Source organism: Mastomys coucha, unplaced genomic scaffold, assembly GCF_008632895.1.
Source record: "Mastomys coucha isolate ucsf_1 unplaced genomic scaffold, UCSF_Mcou_1 pScaffold21, whole genome shotgun sequence".
Classification (NCBI taxonomy): Eukaryota; Metazoa; Chordata; class Mammalia; order Rodentia; family Muridae; genus Mastomys; species Mastomys coucha.
In genome coordinates, this window is record NW_022196904.1 from 148,383,920 (window position 1) to 148,409,927 (window position 26,008).

General features: G+C 44.4%; 1 protein-coding gene across 20 annotated transcripts in view; it reads left to right on the forward strand.

The window, feature by feature from the left end:
* Prune2 (prune homolog 2 with BCH domain) overlaps positions 1 to 26,008 on the forward strand; it is a 254,707-nt gene that overhangs the window by 150,224 nt on the left and 78,475 nt on the right. For 19 of the 20 annotated variants that reach the window (XM_031389852.1, XM_031389858.1, XM_031389856.1 and 16 more), the window contains 2 exons: positions 5,141 to 11,681; positions 12,011 to 12,758. In XM_031389852.1, coding sequence (XP_031245712.1) covers positions 5,141 to 11,681; positions 12,011 to 12,758 — 7,289 coding nt within the window. Of the gene's footprint in view, positions 1 to 5,140; positions 11,682 to 12,010; positions 12,759 to 12,899; positions 12,988 to 26,008 lie in introns of all 20 variants that reach the window. The other variant, XR_004123517.1, reaches the window with a different exon arrangement.

Sequence of the window (26,008 nt, forward strand, 5' to 3'; positions counted from 1 at the left end):
TTTTATATCTGAATCTTGCTTTTCTGGTGTGATGGTTTGTCCAGGACTTGCTATGGTGGGAGAATTGGCTTCTGATGATGGCAAGTGACCTTAGTTTGTGTTGTTTATTTTCTTACACTTGCCCTCCACCATCTGGTTAACTCTAGTGCTACCTGCCTTTGCTAAATCGGACTGGAGCCTGTCCTTCCTGTGATCCTGGTGTGTCAGAACTCCTCAGAGTCAAGCTGTCTCTGTGATCTGTGGTTCTGGGATCCTGGGATCCTGGGCTTGTTAGATCACCTGGGAGTGTGACTTTCTCTGTATGTTGTGGGACTGGCTGCAGAGCTTGTGCCCAAGGTCTGCTAAGAACACTAACCCAGACAGACCAGAAGGAACCCAAGTCACTGGGCTGGCGGAGTTCCTGTGTGCCTAGTCCTGCTGGTCCCAGTTACTCCCAGTGTTGGGACAGATGTTGGTTCCTGCTCACCTCTGATCCTGGGTGTGTCAGAGCACCTGGGAGTGGAGCTTCCTCTGAGTGTTGTAGGGCTGGCTTTGGAGCATGAGCCCAAGGTCTGCTCTGGACCCCAGCCCAGACAGACCAGAAGGAACCCAAGTCACTGGGCTGGCGGAGTTCCTGTGTGAGATATTTTCTTTATTTACATTTCAAATGATGTCTCCTCTCCTGGTTACCCCTCCAAAAAAAATATCAAAAACAAAAACAAAAACAAAAAACAAACCCTGTTTCCTCCCTCTTCCCTGTGCTCACCACCCTGCTCTCTCCCACTTCCTGGCCCTGGCATTCCCCTACACTGGGGCATATGTAAACCTTCACAGGACCAAGGGCCTCTCCTCCCATTGATGACCGACTAGGCCATCCTCTGCTCCATATGCAGCTGGAGCCATGAGTCTCACCATGTGTGCTCTTTGGTTGATTAGTTAACTTTTCTTGTCACAATGACAGAACACCTGACAGAAGCTACTAAATGGGGGAGAGGTTCATATCTGTTCACTTTTCAGAGATACTATCTATCCCTCACGACAGAGACAGCAAGGTGGCCCATCATTTGTGGCAAGTGGGAACTTGTGGCATGGCGTATCACACTGGAGTGGATCAGGATACATAGAGCTAGATAAAAAGCAGGACTTCCCTGCAACCTCCAAGGCTGACCCTACAGGCTTGGGTCTACCAGCTGGGCCCAATGTCTAAAAGGTTCCATAGCTTCTGCATGACGGCACCAGCAGCTAGAGACCAGGGATTCAATTCACAAGTTGATGGGGGTGGAGGGGATGTTTTACAGCCAAAGCATAGCAAAGGGTAGATCTTACCTTTCTTGCTCATTAACTTCCTAGAGACAAGATGCAAGTTGTCCGAGCTTCCATTGTCATAGTTTTCAAGTCACTTTTGGGCCAGATTCCGTTTTCAATCCAATTTGAAAGTTGCCTTACTTAAGCAGATTGAGTGGTCAAGAGCCCTTGCACACATGCTTCCCCTTCTCCCTTTACCCCAACGGCAGGATGCAAAGGCAGTAGTCTCTCTCAATACCTTGCATCACAGAGGAGAAAGGCTCCGCACCAACAGGTCCCGCTTTGTCTTGTGGTAATACTGTGGAGAGTCCAGCACTGCAGCTCCACTGCTGAGCTCAACCTTAGCAGAGTGCTGTTGGCCCGGTCTTAATCCTTCCCTGGTTTAATAGGACTGCTGTAAGAATAAAGTAGATCATGGCTGTGAAACATTGCACTGTGCAGGTGTGGGTAAGCACTCAGTTATCACCATCCACCAAGGCCAATCCCATGGCACGTGTGGTTATTATTTCCACCATCATTTTAACCTCTGTTAATCCTGTAGGGCCTTTCCCGGAGCTCAGCATGCCAAAGCACTCCTGATGTCCCCTAAATGTCCAAGCGCTGCAGCCCAGGCCTGACCCGGCCTGGCACTGACTGATTCAGTATCCCTCTGCCTCCCAGGTACCTTTGTGGGTTCATATTTCCGTGTCTGTGCTCCCCGTGGCAGGAGGAGGCCTGGGTGCCATGGGGAAGGTCAACCTGTATCCCACTTCCCCCTTTTCCTTTGCCTGGCCACTCTTATCAGGGCTTGGCCAGGTCTAGCTTCCTCTTATTTCAATGCTTTGCCAGCAACCAGAGGTTCTGCAAACTTGAACTTCACACCCATTGGAAGAAGGTGCTATGTTACATCTAGGAAAGGCTTTTGGAGCTTTTAAACATCTCTATACTCATAACTTCCAGAACTGGTGAAATGGAGCAGCCGACTAATCTAAATTTTAAGTTAACTGTTTGTTGAGGCTAGAGAAAGAGCTGGTGGTAGACGAAGCCGAGTGCAATGGTAGCTGGGTCTCAGTTGTTTGTGGCCTTCTTGGTAGACAGATGGACATGGTTTGGTTTTTATATTAAAAAAGGGAGTGGGCTACAAATAGAGCTCAGTCAGTAGACTGCTTGCCTAGCCTGTGTGAAGCCGTGGGTTCAAGCACAGGCATCACATTAGCCTGGCTTAGTGATCCACACTTCTTGTAGACCCAGCACTGAATAGGTAGAAGCTGTATATTACTTTTCTGTTGTTCTGATAAAACATCATGACTAAGGCAACATACATAAGAAAGAGCCTGTGTTGGTTTATGATCCAGAGGGGCCAGAATCTATAGTGGCAGAGCAGTATAGCAGCAGGCAGCATGTGTGGCAGCTGGAACAGGAGGTGTACAGCTTGCATTCTTTACCATGAAGCAGATAGAACAAAATTTTTTTAATTTTTTAAAAATTTTTTCGAGACAGGGTTTCTCTGTGTAGCTCCGGCTGTCCTGGAACTCACTCTGAAGACCAGGCTGGCTCCGAACTCAGAAATCTGCCTGCCTCTGCCTCCCCAGTGCTGGGATTAAAGGTGCGCACCACCACTGTCCTGCATGGTCTAAGGCTTTTAACCTCAAAGTCTAACCCCACTAAAGTCTGCAGGGCTATACTACCTAAATCTCACCATCTGGGGACCCAGGTGCTCAAATATGCAAGAGGAAGGCATATTGGGGGTTCTCATTCAAAGCACCACAGGCAAGAATCTCAGAAATTCAAGGTTATCCTCAGTGATACAGTGAGATTGAAGCCAGCCTGAGTTATGTGAGACACTGTCTCAGAATAGAGGCAAAACACATTGGCGATGAGGGATTGGGAGTTGACTCAGCTGGTAAAGCACTCGCCTCACAGAAAGCTGGCCATGCATCAGCTTATAATCCTAGCACTGAGGAAACAGAGAGAGGAGGATTCCTGAGGCCTGCTGGCTGTCCAGTTTCTCACTGGGCCAGTAAGAGATCTTGTTTTAAAGGATGTGGAAAGCATTTCTGAGAATGACCCTGAAGTTGTCCTCTAGCTTCCAAAACAAAGCATACATACACGTGCACACACACACACACACACACACACACACACAAAGAAAGAAAGAAAGAAAATAGTTTTAAAGGCACCATTCCCAACTCCCAGGCTTTGTCCCATTTATATGTCCTATATGTCCAGTCTGATCCATCAGCTTTCCTGACTTTAGCCCACCTGTGCCACATCCATCTTCCAGGTCTTACCCACAGTGCACATCCTGTGCCCAGTTGTAGTCTAGTAACAGTGTCTCATACTCCTTATCAAAGAAACTTCTTTTTGCAACAGATAGAAATCATTATAGAAAGCTACAACTGGCCAAAATGCAGAAAACATCTGAGTGTGGAGTATGGAGCATCACCACATGGATGTATGGAGTCAGTGATATATCTACAGCACAATGCCTATACCTAAGGCTCAAGGAACATTGTGGAATGGGGTCTGGGGTGAGAAGATTGCAGGAGCAATAGGACCAGAATCTCTGTTGTGAGATTATGCCTTCTATATATGACAGAGAAGCACCATCCAATCAGTCTCAACAATGTGCTTGCCTAAATAAGATCCAAACTGTGATCCTACCAGTTGACATCCTAATGTGCATGGGGGAAGCTCACAAGACCCCACCCCCAGATGGGAAATACAGGCAATGAATGACTGCTGAAAGATGGAGAGTCAGTGAGTTAGGTTCCTATTGCTGTGATGAAACACCATGACCAAAAAGTTGAGGGTGGGTGAAGGAAACCGGCCCGCAGTTTCACTTCATATCGTGGGTGATTCACGAACCGGGGAAGTCGAGTTTCTGTGAAAATAAGCGGGTTAAGAGAGAGAGAGACCACACCAAGAAGAATGCCTTTCAAGGTGTCATTTTTACTTAGAGAAACGGGAAATATATACTTGAGGCGAAACAGTCATGTCTTTAGCACATAAGTGGGAACAGGAATCGAGCATATCAAAGCGAGGACTCCAGGCAGGAGGGCGGATCAAAGTTTCAGTCCATAATGAATACTGGGCTCCCGGTTCTGGCTTAATCCCTAGCTGGCTCCAGACCCCTGGTGAGCCGAGCCGAGCTGCTGTCTCAATGTAGTCAGCAGGACCATCACAGGTGGGGGTAGGATGAAAGGAGTTTATTTGGCTTACACTTCCACACCACTGTTCATCATTGAAAAAAGTCAGAACACAAACTCAAGTAGGGCAGGAAGCTGGAGGCAGGGAACAGATGCAGAGGCCGTGGAAGGGTGCTGCTTACTGGCTTGCTCCTCATGGTTTGCTCAGACTGCTGTCTTATAAAACCAAGGACCACTAGGGATGGCACCACTCACAATGGGCTGGGCCCTCCCCCATCAATAACTAAGTACAAAAATGTTTTACAGCTGATTCTTATGAAGACATATTTCTCAGTTGAAGTTCAGAGAACTCTAGCTTGTATCAACTTGACATAAAACTAGCCAGGATGATGAGCCTTCTTCAAAGATGAGCTCCCTAACTAGTTATCTAACACCGAGTGGTCATCCCTAAAAACATATGCACATAAGAAACATTAAGCAAACTCAGCAAATTATATTTTTATATTCATTCATATATATATTGCATATGTGTTGATGACAATAAAAAATTTCGAAAGGCCAAGAGTTTGAGAGATGGTTGGGTAGGGAACATGAAAGGAGTTGAAGGGAAAAGAGGTGGAAGATGAAGTAAATATAATATACATATGAAAATATACAAATTTTTAGAGAAAAGAAGCAAAATGCAAGGGCCATCTGCATGCTTACATGAATCCTGTTTTGTCCCACAGATTTGCTGTGAGCTGGAAGAAAGTCAGAACCCTTGCCTGGAACTGGAGCCCTTTGAATGTGGCTGTGATGAGATCCTGGTATACCAGCAGGAGGACCCTTCTGTGACCTGTGACCAGGTGTTTCTTCTTCTCAAGGAGGTCATCAATAGGAGGTGTGCAGAGATGGTCTCTAACAGTCGGACATCCTCAACAGAAGCCGTGGCAGGCAGCGCCCCCCTGTCCCAGGGCTCTTCCGGCATTATGGAATTGTATGGTTCTGACATCGAGCCACAGCCCAGCTCTGTGAATTTCATAGAAAACCCTCCAGAGCTCAACGATTCTAACCAAGCTCAGGTGGATGTCAACGTAGACCTTGTTAGCCCTGACAGTGGCTTGGCCACCATCAGAAGCAGTCGCTCATCCAAGGAGAGCTCAGTCTTCCTCAGTGATGACAGCCCAGTGGGGGAGGGTGGTGGGCCTCACCATAGCCTTCTCCCAGGATTTGACTCCTACAGCCCCATTCCTGAAGGGATAGTTGCAGAAGAGCATGAACGCTCTGGAGAACACAGTGAACACTTTGACCTCTTCAACTTTGACTCAGCACCCATCGCTTCTGAGCAGTCCCAGCCATCTTCCCATTCTGCAGACTACTCACCAGAAGATGACTTCCCCAACAGTGATTCATCAGAAGGAAACCTCTCTGCTGGGCCGAAGGGACTTGGCGAGATGGGGATCACCATGTCCAATTACTCCTCCAGTTCTCTTTTGTCAGAGGCCGGTAAGGACAGCCTTGTGGAATTTGATGAAGAGTTTGTCCAGAGACAAGAAAGCTCAGGCGATAACTCTGAAAGAAATTTAAGCCTGACACGTTTTATAGGAGAGGACCCTTCTTCCCCTGAAAGGCTGAAGAATATTGGAAAGATGATCCCACCAACACCTATGAACAGCTTTGTTGAAATCTCACCATCAACTGAAGAGCCAACTCCACTCTATCCTGAAGATATAGTCCAAAATGCAATTGATACAGGGCATCTGGGCCCACCTCAGACCCGTACACGGTGTAGAAGCTGGTGGGGTGGCTTGGAGATTGACTCTAAAAACATTGTAGACGCATGGAACGCCAGTGAACAAGAATCCGTCTTCCAGAGCCCTGAAACATGGGAAGATCATAAGCCTGAGCCAGTTGAGCGAAGAACCTCAGATTCCACATTCCAGCCAAACAGTCTTGGATTTACAAAGTCAGATCCCTGGGAATCTGAGTTTGGACAGCCTGAAATGGGCAGCAAAGACACCCAGGACCAGAAGAAAGAAAGCTTGCAATATCAGCACTCGCCTACAGTAAGGACACATTTGACAGATGCCTCTCCTCAAGGGACAAATCACCTGATAGAGGACTTTGCTGCTTTGTGGCATTCAGGACACTCACCCACGACAATGCCTGAACCCTGGGGAAATCCCACAGATGCTGGTGAAGCTGCAGTTACGATGTCCTTCCCCACCTGGGGTACATTTGATAAAGAAGATAATGCTGACACATTAAAAAATACTTGGAATCTTCATCCCACCAACAATGAGGCACCTTCTGTGCAGGACCCAAGTGAATGGGCTATGGCCCGAAGTGGGTTTTCATTCCCTGCAGCAGACCTACTAGATAATCCCCTCATTGAGGTAAATAAAGATGCAGCTCCAGAAATCTGGGGCAAGAACAACAGCTCCAAGGATAACAGTCTCACATCTGGAAGTCCCATTTCTGATCTGGGTCAAACATGGAATAATTCTAAGCTACCAGGAGGAGACCAGAATGGCTTGGTAGATCCTAAAGCCACAGGGAAAGTATATGACAAGGAAGGGTCCTGGAACCTCTTTGAGGAGAATGTTAGGAAAAAAGGGGCTGATGTCTTAGCTCCTTGGGAAGATTCCTTCTTGTCCTATAAATGCTCTGATTACAGTGCGTCCAACATAGGAGAAGATTCAGTCCCATCTCCCTTAGACACCAACTACTCCACCTCCGACTCTTACACATCACCAACATATGCTGGAGAGGAAAAAGAAATGGAAAACAAGCCAATTGCTAAAGATAATGGTTTTGAGGCAAATGATAACTTTCCTACAGGGGGAGTTGAGGTTCTTTCAACATCACCACAGCAGTCTCAGAGAAATCGAATTGGTTCTGGTCCTGGGAACCTAGACATGTGGGCATTGCCTCACACAGAAGACAAGCCTGAAGGAAATGACTCACATCGCCCAGATAAAGATTCACTCAAGACAGAGCACACAGAAGATAAAAATGCTTCCATGGAGGATGATGTGAGGGAAAGCAGCCTATCCAGTTGTGACGACCCTAGCATGATGCAACTGTACAATGAGGCAAACCAGCAGCTCGCCCTTCTACACAGCAATACCAACTCACGCCAGACAGCCCCTGACAGCCTTGACACATGGAACCGAGTGATTCTGGAGGACACGCAGTCCACTGCAACGATCTCGGACATGGATAATGACTTGGATTGGGATGACTGCAGTGGGGGTGTGGCGATCAGGGGTGATGGTCAAGCAGAAGGTTACATAGCTGCAAATGGTGAACCTGAAACCCGGTTCTCGGTGAAGCAGCTGGAACCATGGGGTACAGAACATCAGGAAGCAAATCAGGTAGACTGGGATCTCTCTGCCTCTGCTGAGCCCACAGGGGATACTGGTCTCAGTGAATACCAGACCCTGAATGAGAAAAGTGGGCAGTTAATTGCAAACAGTATTTGGGATTCTGTCATGGGAGATAAAGATATGCCATCATTCAGATTACCAAACCCACCAAATACTGTAGATATGGAACATGGCACTCGGCCTTCTGAAAATCCCAGGCACTCAATAAATGGTAAGAATGACCCCATGTTAGAAACTTCTGGACTCAGTGAGTCAGGAGGACTTACATCTCATCCTGACAACCAGGACACATGGGCAGACTCCCAAGGTGACACAGCATCCTCAGTGACCAAGATGGCAAGCCCAGAACACTTTGCACAGTCAGATCCATGGACAGGCCATACTTATGGACAGAGTGAAAGTGATACGGAAGGCCTGAGAGCCTCTTATTGTGAGCCTCTTGACAAGGAGACAGCGGTAGGCTCTGAAGTGAATGGTGCCCCATGGGTCTTTGGAAAAGAGCCCAGGGACCAGGAATTCTCTTCTTCAGATGCATTTGAACACCAAGAAATCTGCAGTGCATCAGGCAAAATCAACTCTCTTTCAGTCACCTCCAGTCCTCAGAGTGAGGAACCAGAGGAGACCTTAGAAGTTGAGAAGGGACCTTATATTCTAGACTCCCTTGCTGTGCAAACAGAGACATCCACAAGTGATTTGCAGACAAAAGATACCCATGAAGAATCTCGTATGGATAATAGAAATTTAGGTGAAGCCAATGCAACATTGGATAGGATTAATCTAATGAAAAACAGGCCTTTATCTGAAATGGAACTTGAGAAAACTGAAGCCTGTAACCTTCTGAAGCCAGAAAGAGCAAATGGAAAACTACTTTATGAATCTTCTCAAAACTTTAGGATTTGGGATGGCCCTATGGACAGTGATGTATGGGATAGTCATCTAAGTTATGAGACAGTTGTGAATCCTACAGGTCAGAGCACTGAGGAAAGGTCTCTAGAAGCCCTTTCACCAGGAAACTATGACAGAGACAGCCTCTCTAGTGAGTGTACTCATTCAAGTGCATCAAGTCCTGACCTAAATGATTCCTCAGTTGCCTTGTCCTCCTGGACCTATGGACCCAGTGCTGAACATCAGAACGAGAATCAGGATGATAGGAACAAACAGATTCACCAAGAATCAGAACTATTTACCACTGAAGCCCACATAGGAGTCATTACTGAAATGAAAGACTTTGCAGAAAACAGGAAGGATGGCTTTGGAAAGATGTCTGATCAGAAGGATCCTCAATTCCCAGAAATTCCAAATGAGCCCTTCAATAGTGGTTCCTCATCCTCTTCATCCAGCCTTGGAACAGATAAATATTCAGAATATTCTCATGCATATCAGGAAGGAAATTTAATGACTAGACATCAAGAGGAAAATGAACTTGGGTTTCTGGAAATTGTGGAGCCAGAGGCTACCAGGATCATATCCACAAGCTCGGGTTCTGGCCATAACAGTGGGGGTGATGAAGAGTTGCTAGAGAAGGAGCTCCATTTGGCCACAGTTGCCCAGAGTGAATCTGGGGCTTGCAATTCATTGCATGAACCTGAGTTCTTGGCCACAGAGCATTCCGAGCCTGAGTTTTCTGTCTTTGTAGGTAGTTCAGAGTCAATAGAGAAAGAAAACAAGTCAAGTCCATTCAGTGACAGTCAACAAAGCAGCCCTGGTCAATGGATTTTGTCACCACTCATGCAGGCTGTCACACAGGACACATCTAAGGAGAAGGAGGCCAGAGCTCCAGAAACGGGGACCATGGTGGATACCATGTGGCATGGATCTGCCAGCACTGAACCTAAGGATGGGGACCCTGACAAATTGGAAACGCTTGGCTTCTCAGCTGACAGCAGTGAGTGGTGGAACTCTGGGGCACAGGAAGGGAGAGCAAATGCCAGTATGCCCACAGAGGAGTTGTCTAACTCAGAGGGTGAGCTAGAGACTACTTCTCCAGTATTCCAGAATGCAGGTCCATGGGGCTTACCCATTCAAAATGATAGTGAACACATGGACACAGGCAACACTAATCCTTTCAATGCTGAACTAAAGTCATCCTTTCTAGATAGTAATGGTGACAAGGCACAGGAGAAACTTTGGAACATTCAACCGAAGCAGCTGGATTCAGATGCCAATCAATTCAGTCAGCTTGTAATCCTGGACCAAATTAAGGACAACGATTCTGGACGGCAAACAGCCACATCTTCTGCTGCTGGTGATCTTCCTGCAGAAACTCTCACCCAAGAGCAATGCCAGGAATCTATGCTGTCTGTCTGGGACCATGCAGAACCAGCATTTGCTCACAGAGATGAAAATGGATGTGTTAGCACTGGGGTTTCACCCACTGAGTGTCAACAAGAGAACCAGTGGGAACAAGAAAAATCCTACCTCAGCTATGTGCCAAGCACTCCCACAGAAAATCTCCCTGAGATCAATGCTTCCACACAACTGATAAGGAAGTTGGACTCTGATTGGGATAGCCCCAGCCCCAGTGAGCCCCAACATAACTTTGTTCCAGATATTTTACATGGCAACTTTGAAGAGAGTGGGCAGCTGGCCTCAGCTTCACCTGATTTGTGGATGGATGTCAAGCAACCTTTCACTTTTAAATCAGATAGTGAAAATCCTGATATATTGACTCACTGTGACCATGAAAGCAACTCTCAGGCATCCAGCAGCCCTGACGTGTGTCATGATTCTGAAGGAAAGCAAGAGATGGAGAAGCATACTGGTGTTTACCTGGGACCTGAAGTGGAACCCAGTGAGTTTTATCTCACCGAGCCAAACATGAATGATGAACCAACTTGGGAACCCGAGCAGGAATGTCTCTCACACAATTTAGAACTCCGTTCTGAACATGCAATCCCCTTGCCTCCAATTAACAGTCAGAACGATATAAACAACTCATCTAAGCCTTCCTCTTCAAAAAGTTCCCCAGAACCGTCTGATATGCATGGAGACAACAGTACGAGTATAACAGCATTGGAAGAAGGCGCCAACCCAGAGGTAGAATCAGTCGACAGGACTATCCCAGGCACCAGAAGTGAAGACCCTAACACTTTTGAAACTTACCAGGAGGTCAGTGCAGAAGTCAATGGCTCTTGGGTGTCAAAAGAGCTTTGTCCTGAAAGTCAGACAGGCACTAGAGCTCTGCTTGACTGTGAGCAACCTTTGGCTTCTGAGAGCCCTGCTGTACTTACTGACATCTTCCTAGCTTCAGACACCTGCCTGGATGTAAGTGAAGCTGCCTTGGACCACAGTTTCAGTGATGCCTCCGGCCTCAACACTTCCACAGGCACTATAGATGACATGAGTAAGTTGACTCTATCAGAAGGCCATCCCGAAACACCAGTTGATGGGGATGCAGGGAAGCAAGATATCTGTTCATCTGAAGCTTCCTGGGGTGATTTTGAATATGATGCAATGGGTCAGAATATTGATGAAGAGCTGTTGAGAGAGCCTGAACACTTCCTCTATGGAGGTGATCTTCCCTCAGAGGAAAGCTCGCTGAAGCAATCACTGGCACCATACACACCCCCCTTTGATTTGTCCTATCTCACGGAACCTACTGGATGCGCTGAATCTGCACAAGGAGCTGAGTCTCCTGATGATGCATCTCTGGGAAGTGACGCAGCAGAGATGTTGCTTTCTGCTCTTCCTGATCAAAGGGAGGAAGACAGGGCCGAGACCAACTTCAGGAAACCTAGACACCAGATTACTGTGTTGCATATTCATGAAGACCCTGAGGCGCTCTCTTCACCTGTGGGAGGAACAGGTTCCAATAATGAATCTTCTCCTTCAAACATTGACTGGGAAATAGAAACAGATAATTCAGATTCACCAGCAGGTGGCGACATGAAACCACCAAACGGTAAGCAACACATGCCACTCCAACACACACACACACACACACACACACACACACACACACACACACCTTCTCCACCTTTAAGGAAACCAGTGTTAATTAATTTAGTACATTTGTTAAAGTATTGCTACCAATGCAGACAGAGAAAGTAACCATATGTAAATATAACAGCTATATTGTGAAATGTCTCTTTGTGCTTGAGAAAACTGAACAGATCCACAAAATGAAAATATTTACTAGCTTGTTGAGTTTTAAGTGTTTGTTTGCAAAGACCAGAGATCATAGAATATGTTAATTAAGCCTTTTCTTTCTTTCTCACTTTCATATTCTAGGCAAGGAGATACTGGAGTTACAAGATGAGAAAGTAATTCCCATGAAAGGGCCAGAGCAAACAAAATTAGAATACAACGAAGAAAAACAGGCAGAGAAAAGTGAAGACCATCAGGTACTAGCTGTGGATTACATACTTGTAAGCCATGAAAAAGATTCATCATTGAAACCAGAAGCCAGGGAAGCAAGAGAAAACATACCTGAATTGGAACAATTATCCATAGGTTCCAGAGAAATAGGGCTACCAGAAACTCAGTTAGCAGGTACCCCATACACAAGTCAGCCTGAGTCTTTAAATGATGTCAAGGTTCATTCTGCAGAGAGAATGTCTTCCAACCACAAGAGTGCATCTCTTGAAAACCCTGCACAAGACCAGAGTTGGATGGTCTTGAGCCACAGTGAGGTTGGTGACCCACCTGCAGAAACCAGGGACTTGGGGCCTGGGTCTCCTGGTAGAACTGCGGAGCCCTTCTTGAGTCTCAGCTTAGACAAGGGTCCCCAGTCCCAGGATCTGGAAAGAAATCAGCCTCTCGACTCTTTAGCACTAGAGGAAGTTGCTGATTTGAGCAGCCAATCAAGGAAGAGCAAGAGACAAGGTCAAGCTGGTCTAGATGCAGTTCTAACCACCCACGACAATGAATGGGAAATGCTTTCGCCACAGCTCTCCCAGAAAAACAGGAACCTTCCACAGGAAATGGAAGAAGAGACACAGTTCCCTGAGCCTGGACCCAGAAAGCTAAGACCAAAAGGGTAAGCAAAATACTAGATTTATTTTTTTATATTAAAAAATTATTTTACTTAGAAACCAGAGAAATACTGAGAGGTTTTGCAACATGATGATACCAGGGTCAGGACATCTTTTCTGACATTTATAATAAGACTTGTCCTCAGCAAAAACAATCGCCAGGCAACCATCAGAGAAAGGATGATTTACAGCCAGTCTGCACCCACCCGGCTGACTTCAGTACCTATGGGACAGGTAAGTGGAACTGGAGTAGCTGCTATCAGTATCTCTCTAGGACCTACTATGTGCAGGGCATCTTGCACTCATCAGCTCACATGATGCTGACATGCTGGGCACTTGGGGAGAGGATAGACTAGGGGAGCAAGAACGCAGGGTGTTTCTGTAATTGTCTTAGCTTCATCTTACATGAACAGAGTAAATGTTCTGAACTTCTCTGCTTCCCGAAGCTAAAGGCCCTGCCTTTCTTGTTGGCATACTGACATACTGGCATGCAACAATTTGTACAGGGAAACTATTCTGTGGCTTCATATAAATGCCTGGCTTTCAGGTAAGACTGTTAAGAGACTATAAATAGGCTCAAAATCAGTGCACAACACTACTTACCCTAACTGGCTGAGAGTTGTCCGTCAGTTATCAAACTAGGGATGCCACCACCATTTACTCACCCAGTGCAGGGTTTTTAAGAAATTTCTTCCTATGACCCATTTAAGGGAAGCCAAGGGACAAGAAGAAAGAAACAGAATGTTATCACTGCACTTGAGTTTTGAGGTCTGCTGATAATATTTAAGATGTTCTTTTCTTTCATTTGCCCTTAAAACTAGTGAAAAATAAGTTAAGTAGAAGGGAAGATACCTTTTTGCATTAAAATATAGTGTGATCACATTAAAATGTATCCATCATCACCTGCATGCACCTGCCCCCCATAAATTAATCAATGCAATTAAAATACTGTTAACTGCAATATAGAAAAGATACCTCCTTGTTCCCTCAGTTTAGGAGCATAGAGGACATTGTACAGCATAGGTACTGTGAATCAAGGTATTTGGATCCTTGTCTAGTTCTCCCCTGACCATTTACATAGTTAAAGTTTTTTTTTTTAAGATTTATTTATCTATTTTATTTCTGTGAGTACACTATAGCTGTCTTCAGACACACTAGAAGAGTGCATCGGATCCCATTATAGATGGTTGGGAGCCACCATGTGGTTGCTGGGGATTGAACTCAGGATCTCTGGAAGAGCAGTCAGTGCCCTTAACTGCTGAGCCTTCTCTCCGGCCCCCTTATTTAAAGATTAAACCTCAAGCTTAAGTTCCCTCATCTATAAAATCAGTGTGCTAGGCCAAGTGATTTCAAGCCTTCCTCCTGCAGAATTAAATTCTATGAACCTTATTTGTTTGGGAACAAAGTATGTTCAAAACTGTTTCCTTACTCACAAATAGCACTTCCTGTTGAAAGTAACAGAGAAAAGAAATGTCAGGAGGACAGCATTGAAGGTTTTTGGGAAAAACCATGAGGAGTTTTAACATTGAGGCATTTCAGTTGGCATAAGCTTTTCCCCCTGTCTAGCTACTCCCTTCTAGAGAGGCCTCAGATCAGCAAACGGAAGAGGGCAGCTAATGGCCCCTAGTGCAGCTTCTGCTCCAGTGTTCCCGCTTTCCCCTCAGCCTCTGAAGTGAGAAGATGCTGCTTGCCTCTGCTGCTGCCTTTACATCATTTACTCTGAACACATTTGAAATGTTCTCCCTGCAAGCTTTTGAGCAAGTGTGGTTGTCTATAGAGTAGGAAGCGCATCCTTGTTTCACATACCTAAGACCCTGGATTCAATCCTAAATACCAAAAAACAGCACAAGACCAAGCAAAAGGCCCAGAGTAGTTGTCTAGATGGGGGCCCAAGACCAGAAGCTTCCAAGCACTTGGCAAAACATCTGGAATTAGGGAGGTTCAGCTACTTATGTTTGAGAACTATTATTTGGAATCACATCCCTAGACTTGGAGATGTTTAGTATCTAGCTAAAGAATGGGATATGGACAGAGATGCAGAAAATAGTGAGCAGTGTTGGATCTGTGCACTTTTGCTGTCAGCTAGCACACACATATGGTTGGTGTGCTAACTGCTTTTCTGCCAACTGGACACATGCAAAAGTGATCCTGGAAGACCAAACCTCAATTGAGAAAATGTCCCCACTAGATTAACCTGTGTGCAAGTCTGTGATATATATATATAAATATAAATATATATTTATATATATGTATACATGTATATACATATGATGTATATACATATACATACATATATTAAAATTTATTTATTTTTATATGCATTGATATTTTGCCTCTGGATATGTCTATGTGAGATTCTCAGATCCTCTGGAACTAGGGGTACAGACAGTTGTGAGCTGCCTTGTGGATGCCAAAAATTATACCCAGGTCTTCTGAAAGAGCAGTCAGTGCTCTTAACCACTAAGTTATCTCTCCAGACCATGACACATTTTCTTGACGGATGGCTGATATGGGAGGCCTATTGTGGATAATACCACCCCTGGGTTGGTGGTCCTAGGTGCTATATGAAAGCAAGCTGAGCAAGCGATAAGATGAAAGCCAGTAAGCAGCATTCCTGGATGCCTCTACATCAGCTCCTACCTCCAGGTTCAAGTCCCTGCCTTGGCATCTCTCAGTGCGGGGCATTAATGGGGAAGTATAAAATAAGTAAGTCCTTTCTTCCTCAGGTTGATTTTGATCGTGGTATTTTTTTACAGCAACTAAAATCCTAACAGAGGCACTTCCCAATGGTGGCAGCGTGGCACTTGCCAATGGTGGCAGTGTGGGCTTATTAGAGACTTAGGCTAGACCAAGCAGAGGATCAAATACCAGTTCCCAGAGGCATGACAAACAATGGCTGGAGAGCCTGGTCCTTTCTACGTAGCTGTGGAGCACATCTGCAGAATTTTCACAGCATAGAAATCTCCCTCCCTACTTCCCCTCCTTCTCCTCTCTCTTTGCTCTAAGAATTGAGCTCAGAACCTAATGAATGCCAAGCAACAGCTCTGGCACTGAGACTTCCTGCCCCTCTCAAAAAATAAAGAGAGAGAATGATCAGAAGGACCACATATAATCATGGGGACAAGGGCTGGAGCTGGCGAGATGGCTTACAGGGTAAAGGGCTTGCTACCAAGCCCAACTACCTAAGTTTGATTCCCATAGCCAGGATAGTAGGAGAGAAACCAAGTCCTGAAAGTTATCTTTAAACACACACATAAGAACATAAGAATAACACATAGATACAAAAATGTAAAGAAGAAAAAAATGATCGGTGAGTTATTAAATTCTTGTCAATATTTACCAGAGAAACGGAGCTCATTAAAAAAACTCTCCAACCTAGGGGGCTGGAGAGATGGCTCAGCAGTTAGGAGCACTTACAGAAGACCTGGGTTCAATTCCAAGCATCCACATGGTGCTTTACAGCAATCTGTAATCCCAGTTCTAGGCTATTCAGCAAGCATGTATATAGTATACATATGTGCATACAGGCAAAACATTTATACTCATAAAATAAATAAATAAATCTAAAAATGCCCATTCAACCCACCACCAACTATATAAAACTATTATATTTGATTTAGAAATATATTGACTGTCAGAGGTATATGAAGTGATCAAAGGAGATAATTCCCAATAATACTGAGGGAAAATGGCAACTTTGTATAATCTTTTACACATGCATACAGAAGAGGGCAATGAGAGGAGGAGGAGAAGAAGGGAGACAGATTTCTTCTTGTCATGCGTGTTTCTGGAGCATTCAGGAGTAGCTGGCCTTTGTATTGTTCTAAGAAGGGAGGCATTCGGTGCTCCCTAAAACATAGATGATGTTTAAATACAGTGTATTTTAATCTGCTTTTCTCTTCACTCTGCCTTTTTAAATTACTTTCTTCTTGTCTAAGAAAACTATGCTTTGAGAAGAACTCATGTTTTCCCATCTGAGTATCATTGTTAGACTTTTCACGAAGACCTGCAGAACCAGGCTTCTTGGGTATTAATACATCCATTTTTCTCTCATTATTTATTTTCTCATTTCTTATTTTTATTACTTCTTAATTATGTACTTGTGTAAATGTGAGTGTGGGGTACCTACAGAGGCCAGAGGCATCAAATCCCCTGAAGTGGAATTATGGGTAGTTATTTTCATCCTCTGGAAGAACCATCCCCATAACCCATCTCACCAGCCCCTACACTGATTCTCATTACTCACATGGATGTCAAGAGTGAAAAGTAGACTCTCTTGGTGTTGGATAGTGGGGTGCAGAGGATCCTGACTATTTGGTAGTGATAATTAAACATCCTCTAAACTGCAATTTTCTTCCTTCCTCTTCCTCCCCATTTCCTCATTTTTCCTCTGCTTTCTCCTTCTCTCCCCATTTGGGAAGCTACCCCTCCACTCCCATCTGTGTCTTTCTGACCAGTCATATGAGAGCAGAGTGTATGCAATAAGTGATCACAAGTTAACAAGAATGTCATTTTCTTTTAGTCTACCCAGCTGCCATTTGAGACAAGCCTTGCTGGTCCTATTTTGTACCTTCATGGAGTTATCTGAATGAATAGGCTGCTGAAGTCATTTTTTTAAAAAAATGAGGAAATGGTACAATTTAGACTTAACTTCTATTTCTCATTTCTATCCCAGTGCTTGTCAATAAGGCTCGGACACTGAAAGGTGTAGTTTCTTAAACTTCTGTAGTTTGATTCATTTATTTTTGATTCCTCCATTACCCACTGAAAGTCACCAAAGGCTTAAGAGTCTCAGTGTTTGGAGAGATAGATTGAAAGTGACTGAGTCAGCTCTCGCTTCTCAGTCTTACCACTCCACTCCCCACCCCCAGCTCCTTCAGCCTGAACACAGATTTCTCACCATAGCAGAGACAGCTATTTCCGGTTCAGTGGTTGCTTCCTGCTGAGTCTGTGTGGTTCTAGCTCAAGCCCCCCCCCCACCTCCCCCCGAGGAGAAAAGGAAACCAAAGCTTTTCAATGTTCTGTTTCAATTTTCCAAATGATTGTAGATGTGATGTTTTGTGCTTAGAAACTTTACAAGAGGCATCTCTTGTGGCAAGATGAGGTGGTTCCTCATGGCTGCTCGGAGGGAGGGCCAGCACAGAAGAGCCTATCTAGGCTGCTAGCTTCTAGCCTGTGTGAGAGGCCAAAGCGTGCCCCAGGCTGAGCTTGAAATGCAGGATGAGTGGCAGAGCTGCCTTCAGAAGAAAAGCTGATGGAAAATGATGGTGAAGACAATGAGACGACCTGGCTTTCTTTCTAAGATACATTTTTGTGTTTATATCTGCCTGCCCGTCTGTCTGTGTTTGCGCATCATTCATGCATGCCACAATGCATGATGCACAGCTTTGGGGAGTTGATTCTCTCCTTCCACCATTCGAGTCCTGGGATTTGAACTCAGGATGGTGTTTTTGGCAGCAACCTCCTTTACCCACTGAGCTGTCACATCAGCCCCAACATCATGGCTTTCTAAAGCAGGGTGCCTTGGTATTTTAGGGCACAGCCAAAAAAGATATATTATACTTTCAAATTAGGAAAATTCAAGGGAGATTTAACTCTGTCACATTTACGCAGCCAGTGGCAGAGTGTGAGGAGCCCACGGTGAATAGCACAGTGGTCCAGGTACAGTAGCAGTGTAGCTGTTAGTGAGTGCCCTGGCTCCAGGGCTGAGGGGAGTGGCAGCCAGAAACCAGAAGGATTTAGGGAAGAGAAGGAAGAGTGTGAAGAAGGGTAAGTACCTGAAGGAGTTCAGGCAGTCTGAGTGGTACCCACTCCTTAACTATTGGTCCCAATCAGCAATGGTTTTTGCTCCATGTATTTTTTGTTTATCTGATTTGTCTTTGAGACCGGATCTCCCTGTGTAGTCCTGAGGTCCTGAAACTCCCTCTACAGACCAGGCTGGCATCAAACTTACAGAAATCTGCCTGCCTCAGCCTTCTACGTGCTGGGATTAAAGGCTTGTGGCGCTACCCTGATTTTGCTGCCCCTTCTATCTGCTAATGTCTGGAGACACTGACACTCTGAAGAGCATGTCAATCTTGGAGTGAGGAAAGGTGAAGCATTCTGTAGCATTCTACAGCATCTCCACAGCCCCAGATGCAAAGTGGAGAGCATGTCCTGTCCCACTGACTTGCTTTCTCTCTTCTGCTTGTTTCTCATCTGAAGAGAGCTCCCATTCATTTGCTTCACTAATTTTATTTCTTTCTCCATCTGTGAGACTGTAACTTTCAAGAAAGCATAAATCTGGTTTGTCTTATACAGCATAATACCCATGATGCTTATAACAGGACCTGCCAAATAGTAAGTGCCTTGCAAGTTTGCCTGATTGAACAAAAAACAAACAAACAAACAAAAAACCATTTGTTCAACATAATCATTCCTCTCTTTCTCCACCTCTCTTTCTTTCTTTTTTTTTTTGGTTTTTCAAGACAGGGTTTCTCTGTGTAGCCCTGGCTGTCCTGGAACTCACTCTGTAAGACCAGGCTGGCCTCGAACTCAGAAATCCACCTGCCTCTGCCTCCCAAGTGCTGGGATTAAAGGCATGCTCCACCACGGCCGGGCCCACCCCTCTTTCTTTTCCTGAGACAAGGTCTCATTACACACAGCGTGGCTGGCCTAGAGCTTGTAATACAGATCAAGTTGCCTTCGAACTTGCCTGATCCTCCTGCCTCTGCCTCCTGAATGCAGGGATTAAAAGGATATTCCACCATGCACACATATCATAATTTGCTTTTAATGACACTGTGAGAAATTCAAATGTTTTTAATTCCATTTGCTGAAAGGGATGCACTGCATTTAGTTTGTGAATAATATGTTCCTTTTTGTTGAAAAGTTTTTTTAAAAAAATCCTTTCTCTTGTAATTTGAGACTAAGGTTGCTTATTTCCTGGTGGTCCTCCAAGGTTTTTAGAGCCCTTTAGCTTTCTTAAAGTGCCTTTGTTCATTTCATTGAACCTCATTGAGAAAAATGCCTGATTGGGGCCTTTCTTGGTCATTTTGGTTATTGTTGTCTACTTCACGGATTTTACAATCTCTTCAGTCTGGGTGTCCTTTTCTTTGTTGGAAAAGGACAGTTTTACCTATTCATCATTTATACTCTCAACTCAAGCAGCAGTTGAAAACACATAATCTTCCAAGACCTTTCAAATTTTACCTTTTGAAACTCAATTCACTAAATATCCATTGGAAAGTAGTAATTAGGTCCTAAGAAAATAAGGTCAACTCTACTAGAGGGTGTGATGTCTACTGTGTCCTTTTTCGCTAATACATGGGACTGGAGAGATGGCTCAGTGGGTAAGAGCACTGACTGCTCTTCCGAAGGTCCTGAGTTCAAATCCCAGAAACCACATGGTGCCTCACAACCATCCATAATGAGATCTGACACAATCTTCTGGTGTGTCTGAAGACAGCTACCATGTACTTACATACAAAAATAAAATAAATCTTAAAAATAGCTAATACAATAACCAGGTTGTTACTTACTGCATTTAAGCAGTGATTTGTTAAAAAATAAATAAAGTAACTGCCTCCATATAAAACAAATTAATACCCCTGCTTAAGCACTAATGCTGAGTGAGCTAGGACTACTTCATCTTGGTATAGCCTGGATGTCCAGGTACATCCTATACAACAGAAGGAAGTATTATCAGCAGGAGTGGCCTGTCACCCCTTTAACACAGCATCTTTAAAGAATGTTAAAGTATTTATGATTAGCCTCATGGCACGATTTAAAGATTTAGAAAATTTTAAATTGTGTTATATGTGTGTGTGTGTGTGTGTGTGTGTGTGTGTGTGTGTGTGTGTGTGTGCACGGTTACAGGTGCCAGCAGAAGCCAGAAGAGAGTGTCAGAAGTCCCAGGAGCTGGAGTTACAGGCAGTTGTGAGGCCCCTAAGTTGGGTGCTAGGAATCCAACTCTTCTGCAAGAGCAGCCAGTGTTCTTAAGCTCTGTGCCCCCATTGGCAAGCATGTAGTCAGTCTCCATTGCAACTTCTGAGTTTTAGAACAGATATGATTGAAAGCAGTTCTCAGCCTTCCCCCTGAACAGGCACATTTCCCAGGCTTGATAGCCTTCTTCTCTCTCTTGATACAGTGTGGCTCATCCTGACTCTGGGCATCCACTTGTTCTTTAGCTGAACTTCTGCCACCAGACGTGACCATGGAATCACAATGTGGCCACCGTTGAATAAGTTACTTGAGAAGGGTTTCCCATAACTACTAATAATTCTGATGACTTTGTTTGTTTGTCTTGTTTTGTTTTGACTTGAGACAATCTCACATGGAATCCTGGTTAGTGGGGAACTTGCTTTGTAGGCCAGGGTAGCCTCCAACTCAGAAATATGCTTGCCTCTGCCTCCCAAGTGCTGAAAGCAAGGTACGTGCCACCATGCCTGGCAATTCTAATGAATTTTGTAAATTTTTAGTTAAGTAAAGATATAAAAATGTGTCCCTCTTTTCCTTACCTTGCTGCCCCTCCCCAAAGCCAGGAGGAAGATACTAAATGCCTTTAATCAAGAAGAAGCTAATGCCTTTTAATCCGCACCACATTCTACTAATTTGATTTTTTCATGTTGGTATTACATTAGTTAGAGATGACCCCAAACTGTCCCATCTCCCTATTCTAGCACAGTCCCCACTGTTTCCACTACAAAAGAAGGTTGTATAATACATAGGATTTCTTGTTATTTTTTCAAGTTGGTTTTTAGAATTATTAATATGTGTTATAATTTGGTGGCATCATGCAGGCCCATGCTGAGATACCAGCCATATGATGAGAGGGTCTAGTATAAAATAAAATTTATTTGGGGCATGAGAAGGGGGTGAGAAGGGAATGTGAGAAAGAAAAGGATAGAGAGGGACAGAAAGAGAGGAGAGAATGGAAGAGGCCAGCTGGGAAGATATAAAGAGAGAGGGAGGAGGAGAGGACAGGGAGATGGAAAGAGGAGAGAGAGACAGACAGACAGACAGACAGAGAGACACACATACAGAGACAGACAGAGACAGAGAGAAACAGAGACTAAGACCAAGCATTCCTTTTATAGCAAGCCAGTCTGTACCTGGCTATTGCTAGGTAACTGCTGGGCTGAGCCTAGACCATCCATGTTTTGTTTATCTGATAATATAGATTGATATTCATAAAATTAAAGCTTTGAGGTTTTAAAAATCATTATTTTATTTATGTGTATATATGTGCCTTGGTCTGCATGAGTTTATGTGTGCCACTTATATACTGGTACCTGAGGAGGCTACAAGAGGGTGTCAGATGCCCCAGTGCTGGAGTTACAGCTGGTTGTCAGTCACCTGGTGTGGGTGCTGGGAACTGAACCTGGGTCCTCTGCAAGAACGGGAAGCATAGTTAACCACAGTGCAGTCTCCCCAGACCCCAAAATTTGAGTTTTAAAGATGTCTCTAATTAAGATTTAGTATAAAGTTTGGGCATGGTGACTCACATTTTGTAATCCCAAAGACAGAAGGACCACCATTAGTTTGAGGCCAGCCTCGACCTAGCAAGACCCTTTTTCAATAAGTAAATAAGCAAATAAATAACAATTGGGCTAAAACTTTCTCTGTTCAGTCTGTTATGTAAATATCCTTGATACTTTACTGGCCATAATCACATCAGTGTTTCAGATGGCATTTTTATTTTGTTATTTATGTATATTCCTTTATTCGATTACTCATTGAATTATTCATTCATTTGGAGAGGGTCTTGTGTGTCACAGGCTGACTTCATAACTGCTATTGTGCTAAAGACCTTGGCATTCTCGTCCTTCTGCTTCCACCTGGGTAGCAGGATTATAGGCATGCGTCACCATGCCTGGTTTATTAATATTGAATCCAAGACCGCTGTACACAGGAGACAAATGCTTTACCAGCTGAATGACACCCCTAGTCTCTGCTGGCAATTTTAGAATTAATAGTAGTGAACGCTTGCTGCAAAGCTATTTCAACCCAGCCTCGCTGGAGAGGTTATTTTACAGTTTTAAAGTAGCATTATTATTGCTATCTGTTTGTGAGCTGGGAGGCTGAGGCACCATGCTCTTTAGTTTCCTGCAAACTTGCTAGTAAGTGAGGTTAGATTCAAACTCAACTCTCTGTTGGCAGCATATCCAATCCACCATGCACCTTAGAATTACAGCTGCATGAATCCTGGGTGGGCATTCTGGCTTTTCTAGAACTTTCTGACTTTTTCTTCCCCCAAGAACTATTTTCCTATGCTTTTTATGGTTCTCTGTATTATCTTAAGCATTGTTCATTAAATACTCAATTGCTGTCTTTTGTAGATATGCTGTAGAGGTATGGTGGTATGTGTGTGTGTGGAGGGGTGTGTGTGTCTGTGTGTGTGTTTAAAAGGTTTCTAGGAACGGAATCTCTTTCAAACTTGTGTGTTGAAGAAATTCAAATCCAACTTTATTTAGAGAAAGAAGTGGCAGCAGTTTTCGTAAAAATGACATAGAAATCAAGGGGGCATTTGTGACTCCGTAACCCCGTGGGAATATTTTATATTCCCAAACGCTGCTCTGCCCAGGCACAGCAGGCTGGTGCACTAGGAGATCTAGGAGGCAGGTGATCAGCCTTATTTAGATGTGCCAGGGATCACGTGACCAGAAAATGGAGGCGAATCTGTACTTGGTGTTAACTGCTCCAGAAGGGAGATGCTGAAGCGTCAGAACCGCGCATCTTTCTGTTCCTCCCGCTAGCAAGCCTCCTGTCGTCCTCAGAAGGTAGGTGGGTCCTGGTCAGACTTTAGGAAGACTGGGCTGGGCGAGGAGAGATTGCAATGGAGACTGTCCTTTTGAAGCCTGCCTATTGCCGCTGGGAAGTTGGAGGAGGGAGGAGGGGGCAAGAAGAGGCTGGATTCTGCCCGGCCCCTCACCCAGACACCCGACAGCTGCGTGCAATTCATTCTGACCAGCTCAGGACCAAGAGGCAGGCAAGCTTTCGCTTTCTCACCCCCCTTCTTGGCTGCAGACAATTATCTAACACACCTTTGCATAGCTATAATCAATTTTTATTCTCTTATGTCTAGGATAAATATGCAGACAAAAAAAAATTAGAGGAAGTGACCTGTTAAAACTGTTGAGATTGTTGAGGGAGGATTTCTGTAATGTCGTGGTGTTCGGTGGGCAGGCTGCCATAGAAGCGAGGAGTTTTTGTGTTTCTAAAAGTTATCAAAGCTAGTATAACAACACCCACTTCTCAACATTTTTCTGATAAATCTTAGAACATTTACAACCTACCTGATTTCTAAGCTACAGAAATAGGTCATCCTCAAAAATGGGCTTCTGCTGTTCTTCTTGTCCTATCAAAATTAAGAGACAGAAGCACTATTTTATGTATGAAATGGCAGTATTTCACTGAAAAAGTAAATTGTGTAAGCAATTAGAGATAAAGTGCCCCGACCCCTTTAGATAATAACATTCCATTTCTACCTGGCAGAAGTGATGGGAGGCAGATTCCTCCCTGGAAAGAGAGCACTGGCCATGTTTTAAAGGAGAGGGGCATCCATTTATCCATTGCCCTCCTCTCTGCAGATTAGTAACAGATAACTGACTTTGTGAGTAGTTTTTAGACCCACTTCCAACCAGGAAGATTGCTGAGCACCCCAGCTCCACCCCAACCCCCACCTAGCCTACTCAGCCCTAGCCCCAGTCCCAACCCCCTTCCTGCTCAGCTCTCTCTAGTCACCCCAGCTTAGAGCTCCAGGGCTCTAGCACCATCCCCATCTCTACCCCTTCCTCTTCCTCAACTCACGCCCCCCACCCCCACCCCCCCACAGCCTCCCACGGAGGAAGATGGGAGCTGCTTCTGAATAAGTAACCCCTTTCAAACTCTTCGTTTGATGAAAGTTTTCTTGGCATTATAATTGGTAATATGCCCAGAACATAAAAATCTAGAAGAATTAAATTTAAATAGTAAAGAAAATAGACTATGGGATGTTAATTGTTGAGAAATTTTATATCTGCACACCTCAAAAACAAAACAACAAACAATGCCCACTGGTCTTCTAGAAATATCTCTATTGACAAATTAAACTCTCAAAGGATAGTAAAAACTGTAATACAACGGCTTGAACCTCCTTGCCCTTTACTCAAAGGCAAATAAAAGAAGATGAGGCCGTTGATTTTCAGGAGCCAGCAACACCCAAAGATTCCCCCTGAATTGCGGCTTTGTAATGCAAAGGTCGCTTCCAGAGCCTAAGCAAAGCCTGAAGCCCTCGGGCTTCCCATTAACCAGAAGCTGGGTTCACTTTCCCTCGGGCTGGTCTCTCTTTGGTGCATCTAAGTGAATTTCTCTTTTCATTCCATTTAGTTTCTCAACCTCCAGTGGCTTTGGGCTTTTAGCAAAATTTAGCCCATATGTTTAAATTTCTCAGTGCTGGGAAAAGCGAAACACCTACCAGACTTCTATGTTCAGGAGAAAGGTGCCACTTCCTAACTAGTTTACAACCTTTGCACTTACATTTAGAGAATGAAACGAAACTCCCAGCACAGGTATATTTATTATGAACAGAATGTTTTCCCTAAGGGCTGCATGTGATCCAAAGCTAATTAGGATTCACTCTCTTTCTTCACCCACATTGGGAGGAGGAAGTGAAATAACTGGTTTGCCAAGGACAGAATGAAGGCAGTTCAGCAAGAGGGACAACTGAGGGATTCTGGGTGCTTCCCTGTAAGGGGTTGTACTGCTCTAGTTCCTTCATGGTAGAGGACAAGAACGTGTGGTTCATTGGAGATTAGGTGGAGTTAGGGATAGGGTAGACTTAGGGATAGAGTAGAGCTAGGGATAGGGTAGAGTTAGGGATGTGGTAGAGTTAGGGATAAGGTAGAGGTTGGGGATAGAGTAGAGTTAGGGATAAGGTAGAGGTGGGTATAGGGTAGAGTTAGGGCTAGTGTAGAGTTGGCAGTTTGGGAGGGAAAGAATTTTATAATCCAAGTAAAGTCAAGAGAGCCTTCAGTAACATAAGGAAGACCAAGCGAATTTGATTGTGCATAGACCATGGATCATTTCAAAAAATTAAGGGAAGATTGATTAAATAGCTGAGTCCTGAGATTTGAACAAAAACCAACCAAACAAACAAACAAAAAACCCAAAATCCTTTTAATTAAATATTTTTTTGTTGGCTGTGGAAAGCCAATGGTTTTTGAGTTAGGACTGCCTCAAGGGTGTGGGAACAGTGGAGTCAATATGGTAATAGAAGGAAATCTGACTGTTGATT